The 11,328-nt window shown below is 36.3% G+C and overlaps 1 protein-coding gene across 2 annotated transcripts in view; it reads right to left on the bottom strand.

Annotated features, from left to right (window-relative positions):
- Nucleotides 1-3,066: 3,066 nt before the first annotated feature.
- Nucleotides 3,067-11,328, bottom strand: part of LOC139966384 (contactin-associated protein-like 2) — a 78,798-nt gene continuing 70,536 nt past the window's right edge. The window contains exons 24-25 of one of the 2 annotated variants that reach the window (XM_071969324.1): nt 10,856-10,886; nt 3,067-7,824 (exon numbers count right to left, since the gene is read on the bottom strand). In XM_071969324.1, the coding sequence (XP_071825425.1) occupies nt 7,809-7,824; nt 10,856-10,886 (47 nt within the window). In that variant the 3' untranslated portion in view covers nt 3,067-7,808. The remainder of the gene's footprint in view (nt 7,825-10,855; nt 10,887-11,328) is intronic. The other variant, XM_071969323.1, reaches the window with a different exon arrangement.

The raw sequence follows: 11,328 nt of genomic DNA, 5'->3' as shown, positions 1-11,328 counted from the left end.
CACTTAACTCTTCTTCCGAACCCTCGATCTATGCGACTAAACGCTTATCTAATTATCCTCATCCATCTTCTCTTATAGATGTAGAAGTAAATTCAGGAAAGATGGTACGGTAGAGAGATAAAGCCAAGGGCGTAGGAACCGGGGGGCGCCAGCCCCCCAGTGAAAAATATGGGGGGCGGAAGTATCATTCCGCCCCCCCCCCGCTTCGCAAGTCAGAAAACCCCTTTTTCATTTCTCAATAAATGATAACAACATTCGTCATTTTACTCAGAACATTTTGGCAGAAAAAAAATCTCATTTGGAGCACCAAATTGCATCTAAGGCCAGGTGAAAATGCAAATTATTTGCAAAATGGAGTGGGTGTTGAAGTTAGCTATATTGCACCAAATTGCATCTAAGGCCACCTGGAAATGCAAAAAAATTCCAAAGGGGAGGGGGACACCCCCTCCCCTTAGACCCCTCCCCCAGGCCGGCCATCAGTCTTCAGCCCCCCCTCCACTCAAAAGTACCTTCCTACGCCACTGGATAAAGCTCTTAATTCTCTCTCGGACATAGAGGAGAGAAGAAGAGAAGAGGATCGATGAGGGGGAGAGTGGGGGGTAAAGGGGAAGGGGAGCTAATCAATGTCAACTACTTTTCCTTGAGGTTATTACATTATCGACAGTTAATACTTAGTTCATAGCATGAACTACGACCAATCGATCCAATGAAAGTCCACTCCCTGTTAGGCTAGTCTCTTATCGTAAGCCGTGTCATTGCTTTATTCTACCTAGCTTCGTAGAATGCTACAGAATGCTACAGCCTTGCAGACAGGAACCAATACTCCGTTCGTTTGCCAGTAGTCGTTCTATTCTTTTGTGTTTTGCCTCACATCCGAGCAGTTTCTCAGTACAGTGCCCCAAATATGCTAGAATGTAAAATAATGGTCACCCACATAAAAGTTTAAACAAGCAGTTTTACCGCCGTCTACAGAAATGTTCACGCTTTACAAAATTCTCATTGTCAAAAACAAAACAAGAAAAAACAGAAAAAAGGAAGAAAACATTGTCTACAAAATACCAAAGACATTTGTGTCTAAATATTTTCATCTTTCCTGTCACCACCGTAGTATGCTAAACTTCAGGAATAATATGACTGACGTAAATCCATGGGTCAGTACCTTTTACCGCCCAAGCCCCCCCCCACCCCTTCGTCTCTCCCTTACAGTTTGTTAGTGTTGGCATCAAATTTATACGCTAACGCTTATAAGTTTTCAAAAGTTTCATACGGCTCTCCAAATTGATGCATTAAAGATTGAAGTTGAAATAGACAATTCACATATATCACAGTGTGGTAAGTATACTGTTACAATGTCAGTAAGGCGATTGTTGAAACCTGAACATGGTTGACCATTTTTTAACTTTGTAGCATATTATATATACACCTTTAGGTTTTAATCCTTGGAAACACCCCCACCCCCTCCCTATCCCATTGACCTATTGCAAATTGATCATATACCGGTTTCTCGGCTCTACTTGTCGTATAGGTGCACACATCACAAAAATAAGTTTGCGTTCCGCAGTGATGAAATCATTCGTGATCCGACCTGGCATGGAATTCGCATCTATGGAAGCATGTCCAAAGCATTGAATTGATCTGGTTTAATTCTTAAAAAGTATTGACGATGGCAAACGGATTTTGCTGAAAGTCTACTTTTGAACTATGAAGTTTTTACACTTACACTTTATTCTCTACATTCGACTAAGTCATCTACTTTATTAAATATTTAAATAATTACATTAAAACGTGTGAAAATTTGAAATTTCAACTATTCCAGCTGTTCTAATTAAGCATCTGGCAAATTGGAAGATCCTCAATGATTACCTCCTTGATGATACAGACGTTAGTATATATTTAATTCCGTGGTCTGTATAGTGTAGAATGTAGTCTGTAGCAATTCAATCCATTAACATCCCAGCGGTTTCAACACTTGTGATACCTTGTCCGGCATCCCGAGTTCGTTCTGTCAGACTACTGATATTTTAGGTGGTTTATGGATGCTCTCGTTGGGACTTGGTACTAGATCATTAACTCAACCCTTGCGTACTGTAAACTGTACCGAGCCTGAACTTAAATTTACAATTGCCTTTATTTATACATCACGTCCAACGTACACCTGCATGCCGTCTGCTTCAAATTGAGAAGAATATTTTAGAGTAGGCTTACTGATGCAGATGGGGGGGGGGGGGGGTAGGGTTACGGCCAGTCGCTGATTTGTTTGTTACAAAACTTTAAAGTATTTATTGGCACAACTTTGCGCCTTAAAACTGTATTGACTACCTAATTTATAGTCTAAATATGCCTCCGAATAGACCGTTTGACTTCTAATTTTTGTCTGGTGGAAGACCGCACCCCCTCCATGGAAATGGAATTCAGCGAACCCACCGCCATATCATTCATTCGTAATTTTGTTTTATTGGCCTACAGTCAGTCCATATAGGGAGAAATTTGGATCCCCTGTCCCCCCTCCAATTTGAAATCGCCACTGTGTATAATGTATTTACTGCTAACGTTACCCTAGCTGCCCCTCCCTTCACCACCCTGTCTTAGCACAGCGGTACAGTATGTAACCTAGATTTTGATATCCTGTATGCTAACGTGCTACAACGGGAACTATACATGTTAGTTCATATTCAATTACCATACATGTGGCACGTTCTAGATTAACCGTGGTACAGTCAGTGAATTAGATCACGTGTTTAATTAAACAGACGGCGTACTACGGAGTCAATACCTTAAATGGTCTCCATGTGGGTCAGTTGTGAATGAGATAACATACTGACACTATCACTATACACAGACAGGCAGAATATCATATACACAGCTGTTCATTGACGATTGTAATAATCTACGGTAGCCTAACTGTGTCATCACACAAATTGCATTTGAACCTGTATACTCCTAGCGATGGTATCTACTAACAAATCTGAAAACGTCTTGAATCAAGATGAAATAAACAGCCGACGTAATAAGAATAAGAATGAAGAGGAAAGAAAGGAAAACTGAGTTTACATAATTTGTGCTGCATTTTTATATATTCAAACAAATGTTAACACGAATAACAATAAAATCCTACCACCAAACCTAGAAGAGGAAAACAAAATATTGAGACGCTAAGTAACATTAAAATAAGATGGTGTAAACATCCATAGCCTATACCCTAAATAAACAAATGTTGATTAACCTTCTGGATAAAATTCTGTGGCGAGTTTTCCTCTGTTTACAAATTATATTAAAACCTGTTGCTATATGATATGAAATCAAAATTGTATTTAATGAACTGAAGATAAATGTTGGGGAAACATGTTGCACTTCTACCAGTAATGTTCTTTGAAAGCCAAATCAGATATATTGTACTTAGCAAAATAACATCTAATTCCAGATATCATCAAAGTTCACGTTCCAGCAGAGCGCCCTCATTTTATAATGACCATTGAAGTATGACAGCTGTGTATATTCATTCTTTCCTGCATAGACATTACATATGATAAAAAAAAAAATACATATATGGTTATGAAGACATCATTAAACTGATGCAAAACTTCCTGTCCATCCCACTTTCTTAGAAACTAAATAAAACCCCTCAAAAAAAATCTTCCACCAGAATGATACAAACTAGATGTTTTCTGGTAACTTAATAAGTTAAATACATCAAAGTATATTCTATGGAGGAAAAAAATAAGGTGATTCTGATTATTAGTTTTCATTTTACTTATTCTTTTTGTACAAACTGTCAAGCTGTTTTATATATTGAGTCTTGCATAATTAAGAAACATGGACTATCAAACTTGAAAGCTATAAAATTCAGAAAAAAGAAAGAATACATTTGAAAACAAAGAAAAAGAAAACATTCTAGAAACAGAAGTGCCTAAGTTAATTCATCGGTCTACCGGGAAAGAGATTCCTTCCGCTTTCAGCTCACCGAGGATTTCGGTATTCTAGCAAACATGACAGAAACAGACATGCAGTACTGCGTTCCATATCAACTAGATATTACCACAAACATTCTTGCCAAAATCCATATCCCCAAATCCAAAGACTGATCACTGTTTGTTATATGTTTCTGATTGATATAAAACTGACAAGAAAAAAAAAACACAAACAAACAACAAAGAGACAAACATAAACTTCTAGCTGTGTGTCTTGGTCTAAAATCAATAAAGAGCCTCTTTAAGTATTAAAAGTAGAGGAAATATCTGTAAAGTAAGAATCTATATCGTAACCTGATCTTATTTCAATTTATACACCTCCTCACTCATGATTTGATTCAGATTTCCAAAGCAAGTTGTGAAAACCTTTCAGTAAATGAGAAGGGGAAGAAAAAGGCTAAAAGAGCAGGTACAGGTACCTGGTATTGCATGTATGTTACTGTCACGGCAAACAGTTAAAATTACTTTTATTTAGCATAAATTGCACAGTGTTATCTATATAGTAAGCACTCACGTTGAAAGATAAGCAATTGAAAGATTCAGCGGGTATTGCAAAACAAGAAGTCTAAACTATAGATGTATCTATGCAGGGCCCTGCCCCCCCAACACCAGGGGAGGGAGGGAGGAGGGGAACATGGTCCCTGATAATGCTCATAGAAATTTTCATGTGGTCTTGTGGTCAATATCACCTCCACTATACATTGGTCCAATTCCTTGCCCTCCCCCCTCCCCCAATCCACTCTGGTGCTTGTGTCAGAGTCCCTGTATATCTTTGTAGGTATATCATATATATCTATCACCATGTTAACCCATACAGTAGTAAAAAAACCTTGTAATGAAAACTGTGGTAAGAACATCATATAATGGATGACATATTGTACTGATTTGAATTTTATCCCTTAATGGTCATCAGTTTTTGGTGCCAAATTTAAACACACTGAAATTTGCTTAAGTTTTTTAAAGGTTTCTGGTTCTCCATATTACTGTCTTGAGGATTTTGTTAGACTATTATTAGAGTGGCAGTATAAATGCTGGTCGATGTTTTAGTATGGGTGATTGTTATCTCACTTTCTGGAATCTTCTTTGGAGGGGAGGGGGGAGGGCTGGCTATATTGATGATCTTTCATGTCCATTTTTCATTAATGTGATGATAGAATCAAGTTGGCCTAAATTATCACTCACTGCATTTCACCATTTTGTCTGTCTTTACAAATGTCTTAAGTATAAAATTCAGCAGTACTGAGCTGCATTTACACAAACAGACTGGCAGTTACACAGACAAAAAGCATGCACAAAATAGATGGCAGTATTTAACAATAGGTGGTACGCAACCAAGCAGACGGTAGATGATGAAAAACATGATACGTGTTGAGGGATGGATTTTCTACGGAAAAATTGTTATGTTACACTAGCTGTGGACTCACAGCAATGGTAGATATTCTTTGTCCAGTTAATTTAAGGGGGGAAAAAGATGTGGCAGGCAAATTCTGGACAAAATATGGCGACGTACGGACAAAAGATGGCATACATTAAATGATAACATACTCACAACCACTTCTAATAAAATAAAATATCAGTGAACTACATTGCGACATCTACCCACAAGCAGAATGTGAATGCACAACAATGTAACTGTTGTTTTTTATTCATACAAATCCACATGAATATACACCTGGGGGAAGGTAGAAGGGGGAGGGGGGATATTGGACAGAAGTAAAATTTATCAAATAACAACTACTTTGTACACCAAAAAAAAGCTATACTTTCCTTTGGAATGACAAAAACACCAGTCTTATTTGGCAAATATATATATAAGTAAATAAAAAATAGTTTTTACATGTCCTGAAATTTGATAAAAACAGTTCTGAATACACTTTATAGTTACTACTATATCCAAATACAAATTGAATATTTACAAACTGAAGGTACTGTTAGATGAACAGGTACAGAGCAAAGATTAAATGTTACAGAGCTTAAAGTATTTAGAAGTAGCTAGCAGTGTCACTATTGTTGAAATTGGCATAAAACGTTCTATATAAGAGTTATGTACAGAAGAATTACTCTTAAAATCATTCAACTATCTATCCAACTTCAGGGCAGCGTTCTTCTTCAACCCTACGGGACTGAGTCTTGAATTCAATATATCACTTGCGTAACTAGGAACCTTAGTAAAAAATAATATAGGTAAAAATATATTCGTTCAACATTGTTATTTCTTTAAAGCTCTTCAAACACCCTTTGCCCTCACAAACTTGTGCACAGTTTAAAAAGGTTTGTCATTAGAAAAAGAATTACTTTTCAAGTTTCTTTAATAAAACATTGACTGAAAGCAAAAAGTCAAACGGACTTGCTTTTGTTTCGGTTTTCCATATGTTCAAAGAAGAACACTTTGTGGGGATAGGTTAGTGTAGACGGAGGCAAAACGGGTGAGCATATGCTGCTTTGAAGTCACAGAGCAGTTTACACCTGAACACCAGTTACACCGGAACACCAACCAGTTACACCATAAAGGTAATTTATCAACTTATTGGTCACATTGTAGGAGAAAAGTATTATTTGTTTAACACAAAGATATAATTAAGGTAAAATTTCAATAAATTGTAGAATGGAACAGCAAAATTTCTTTTGCATTTCAGAGATGGCATTATGAATGATACCACTGTGTATGTAGCTGAGTATGGATAAATGTATTACAAATATGCAAAAACATTCTAAATGATCTAAAAATGAAGAGGAGAAATAGGTAGTAACTGCAATCCAAGAGAAGTATGAAAAGTGGACCTTGGGGCTGGGGGGGGGTCTTAAATGTTTCTCAAAATATCTGCAAGAATCAAGACTTGATCATTAAATATAAAGGCAGCAATATTCTTAGGAGTGAATTGAAAAATGAGTATTAAATAGCTGAAACTGTAGATTAAAATGTACCCATCATCACATCACTTTAATACTTAAGCACCAAACAAAGTTTTATTTCCTTGCAGCAATTCTAGTCCATATTAAAGTTAACATGCATTGGATTCAATCCAGTTTCTACCACAAAATAAACTCAACTAGCTAATATATATATCATACCCTTTATCCTTTTTGCAAGGTCCATTTCCTACCCCACCCAAAGACCAAACATAGTTTACCTTCCAAATGCTGCATATATATGAATCAGTATATCAAAATATTAACATGAAATACTTCTCAATTATCTGTTGTAGATTATCTAAGAGCATCAAAGATCTAACTGGAGAATGATTCTGTTCTTGGTCCACTTAGTATCCGATTAATCCTTGGATCATCCGATTAATCCTTGGATCATCCAATAAATCCTTCAGCCTCCAGTCCAGGTATTGTGTACCTTATCCTCTAACCTTTCTATCTAATTATCCTCTAACCGGTGTGTATCTTTAATCCTCTAACCGTTTCTCCCTGCATCAATCTTTCACTAATACCCATCTTCTACAATGAGCTGCTGTAACTTCAAACAATTCTGTTCTTCTGTGTCCTAACCATATTCTTCCATGGCCTCAAAAAGCTGCAGGTTCCTTGAACTATAAACTTCGCCGTGTGCAGTTTAACTACACCGTGTGCGGTTTAACTACACCGTGTCCGGTTTAACTACACCGTGTCCGGTTTAACTACACCATGTCCGGTTGGCGTGGGCATAGTCTCCTCTCGGCTACGTTCAGTTCACCTCTCTTCTCTCAGCGGCACATTTGGTTGGTAGATTCCCCCGTCTGTGTGAGCCTACCATGTTAAAAGTAATACTCCTTCTTCTTGGAACAGTGTCTTGGGTCGGAGAGCATCAGGGCCATGTCGGGATCTTGAGCAAATTCGCAGCCTCTGGCTTCGTTAGTAATGTAGTCCCCTGCAAACAAAATAAATAAAAGGAGAATGAAAAGTAAAAACATTACCAACAAATGCTTCCATTTTCATTATATGCTGCACCCCCCCCCCCCCCCGCCTCACCAGAGTATTGACTGAAGTTGCAGGAATCATTTTTCCGGTTTTGCATTGTAAACTGCTATGCAATATGGTCAAATTGCTGTATAAATATGAAGGTGTATGTACGGCAGGTTTGTGCACACATGAATCATAGAAAATTTATAAGAGACAAATTCTGAACACAAGATTATTCCCAGGGTTGGTATAAGTTACTTTCACAGTTTTGTAAACGGTGTCTATTCAAAGTCAAAGCACTGACTCAAAGAGACAAAGGTAGCAAAAATGGAACCACAATAGCTCTTTATTTTACATTAATGATGTACCCCCTCAACTCCATCTGTAACCAAGGGATCAATATTTAAAATCCAATTTTACATACTAAACCTTCTCTTTCAGATTTTTGCTGCCGTTTTCAATTGACTTTTCGTTGATATTTAAACAGGCTTTGATATTAAAAGCTATCCAGTAACACAAGGTAGGCTTTGCAAAACTGACAAAAATTATCAACTTATTAATATAAAAAAAGAAGCTGCTTCAAAATAAACATAAAGTGTAGCAAAAATATTAAAAAAGATAAAAAATAATTAAATAAGTTATTTACTTTTAGTGAAATGTACTCTTGAAGAAGGGTAACAAGGCTAAAATTAATACTTCTTTGAGAAAGGATAAAATAATTTCCATTTTTATCACTGGAAACCATACCTGGGTTAAACATTTACTTTCATACCTGCCCGAGTGCCCGTTACCAACATGCTGTTTCCACCATGCACCACAAGGGTGAATTCAGAATTGAGGGTCACATCATTGGACACTCTTCTGGTTTACAGATATTATATGCATCACAAGTTCACAACTTTGCTGTTAATTTTCAGCAGAAGTTGAACCACATCCATCACTCACAGATCTATGACCAATTTCCACAGCAGCGGTCACTAACACAAGTAGCATTTCCGAACGCTCCATCACATCTAAATATTGTCTACCAATATGAAACCCTCTACCTTCCTGGCTGGTTTACCACAAAAACTTAAATATCAACATCTCATGGAATAGTTTTATTCAATAATGCCCAAAACACAACCCCCCCCCACACACCACCTTTCCCCCAGAAGAAAAATGATAATAAAAGACTGTCACCAAGACACATTGTTAGATTATTATGGTTAGTCACAACTAAGCTGAAATTCAAGAATTGTCAAATCTTTGGAATTTTAGTAACATTTTGAAAATGGAAACTTGATTCCTCAAGTTAATAAGCTGTAATCAGAAATGTTTAAAAATTATTAACTTTTACATCATTTTGATATGATAGTTACATGCAAGCATGAACTGCATCGTTAGGGAACTTTAGTATACGAACAATATTAATAAATAGTAACCAAATTAGAAATATAAAACAGAATCGATGCAACAACAAAAAATCTGCTGGAAATTGGAAAATCAGTGTTCTGTCAAATTAATACCATGCAATACTCTTGGCTATATAAAGTCAACACTATTTGATCTTTAAGATCTAGCGGTGAGCTCAATAAGCTTAAATTTGTTTGAAATATTTTGGAGATGTTTAGAAAATATCTTGACTTTATATCCAGACCTTTATCTTCAATTAATTTTGTACTAATTTCATGCTTTGTTTCTGTTTCCAAAAGGGTTACAGAAATGTACATTTGGTTTGATTGGTCAATGACATATTCATATAAAGTTTGAACGTCAAGTCCTTCTTGGGGGAAATAAAAAATGTCCTTAGCCAGGTTTTCAGTGACCCTACATCGGCAAAATTCAAACAATGTCACATATTAGTTGACAAAGAAAACAAGAATGGTTTCATATATTGGCAATAATTTTAGATAGCACACAAAACTTTGTAAACAGCAAGTAACATTTTGTAAAACATTTCTTTGTGGGTGATGATGATGGAGAAACATCCGAAAAGAAAACACCAAAGAATGAAGAAGTGAGAAGAAGAAGAAGAAAAAGATTGGGAAATGAAAGGTGACGATTAATCTTGTAAACACTTTGCTTTATTCAAATGCAATGTGTATCACTTGAGAAATGTAATATAGAATAGATACCATCACCAACCAGAAACTTCTGAGGTCGAGATGGATTCAACCCTTTTTGATTATCCTGCCTACTTATAACTTGCTTGTACTTTTTAGAACACTCTCTGACACCTCCTTTGGAAGAGGAAGGGTAAAAAGCAGAGCACTCGCTGATTTATCCGATGACGATGCATGGAAGAGAACCATTGAGTATGTTTGTGATACAATAAAGCAGAAAGCGAAATGTCTTTATGGTTGAAGGTGCGTGTAACTGAACGATCTTTCTTTGAAGATACAACCCATGGAAAAATGGAAAGCGCAGGAGTGAAGTGAAGGTCGACTTTGTAAAGCTAGGATACTGGGTAATGGCAGTTTACAATTTTAATGTATATGTATATATATATATATTTATATATATGTAATAATTGATTAGAAAGTTCAGTTTAGGAGTGGATAATGTATGCCATTTCGATGGCTTTACACCTTTACGAAACAATGGTCATTTTGATGTTTTCCTGAAGAGATATGGAACACCAAACTGTACAATTGGAATGGCTTAGTGATAAGGTCCATTAACGACCAGCCTGATTGTCATGGTTGTTTGTTATTCTTCACCATGTCAGGGCAGAAAACCTTCTCTCTTGATAAAACATTAAAGTCGTCAAATAAACAAAAAGGAAAAGGATTTCCAGCTGAACACCTCTTTGCTTTTTTTGTTTAATGATTAGATTATGATTTTGCTTTCTAAAGTTTAGTACTATCTTTCTTTCATTGATATAATTTTTCTTTTGTTTTTCTGTTTCATTCTCTGGTAGAGGTGAAGCTTTTTATAGTTGTAGGCAGAATGCTTTTTTTTCAGATTATAATTGAATCCATCTCTGAATTAACCAACTACTAATTAAAATCACAAACCTTATCTTTGGAGGAGGTGGCATCTGTTCACCTGTGAGTAGAGATAATTTTACGGAGGGAGGAAAAATAGAACATACAAATGCATTGAGTGAAAAACCACAAGAAACAGTCACAGATGAGTAAATAGGTAAAAAATAAAAAAATAAAAATAGACAATAAATTAGGTCAAACCTTTAGGAGAGTTCAAGTTTGGCCAGCACTTTTTCCATTTTCTTAATTAATTTTCATTACTTTTGTGAGGGGTCTGTTTCCTAAACAGCCAAATAATGAAAACTGTGATAAAGCCATGACTCTTTTTTTCCTCAAAGCAAGCAGGAATGTAGCCCATTCTATAGTTAAGCCACCTTTCTCTTTTATCAAGAGGGATGATGCGAGGGTAGGGAAACCATATGAGGAGATTTTGAAGCGAAGCCAAAAACAAACAAACGACAAATCCATTACAAACACGTACAACTAAAAGATCATGCTATTGG

This window comes from Apostichopus japonicus, chromosome 4 (assembly GCF_037975245.1).
Source record: "Apostichopus japonicus isolate 1M-3 chromosome 4, ASM3797524v1, whole genome shotgun sequence".
NCBI classification, from domain to species: domain Eukaryota; kingdom Metazoa; phylum Echinodermata; class Holothuroidea; order Aspidochirotida; family Stichopodidae; genus Apostichopus; species Apostichopus japonicus.
This window is presented reverse-complemented; position numbering and strand designations above follow the sequence as displayed.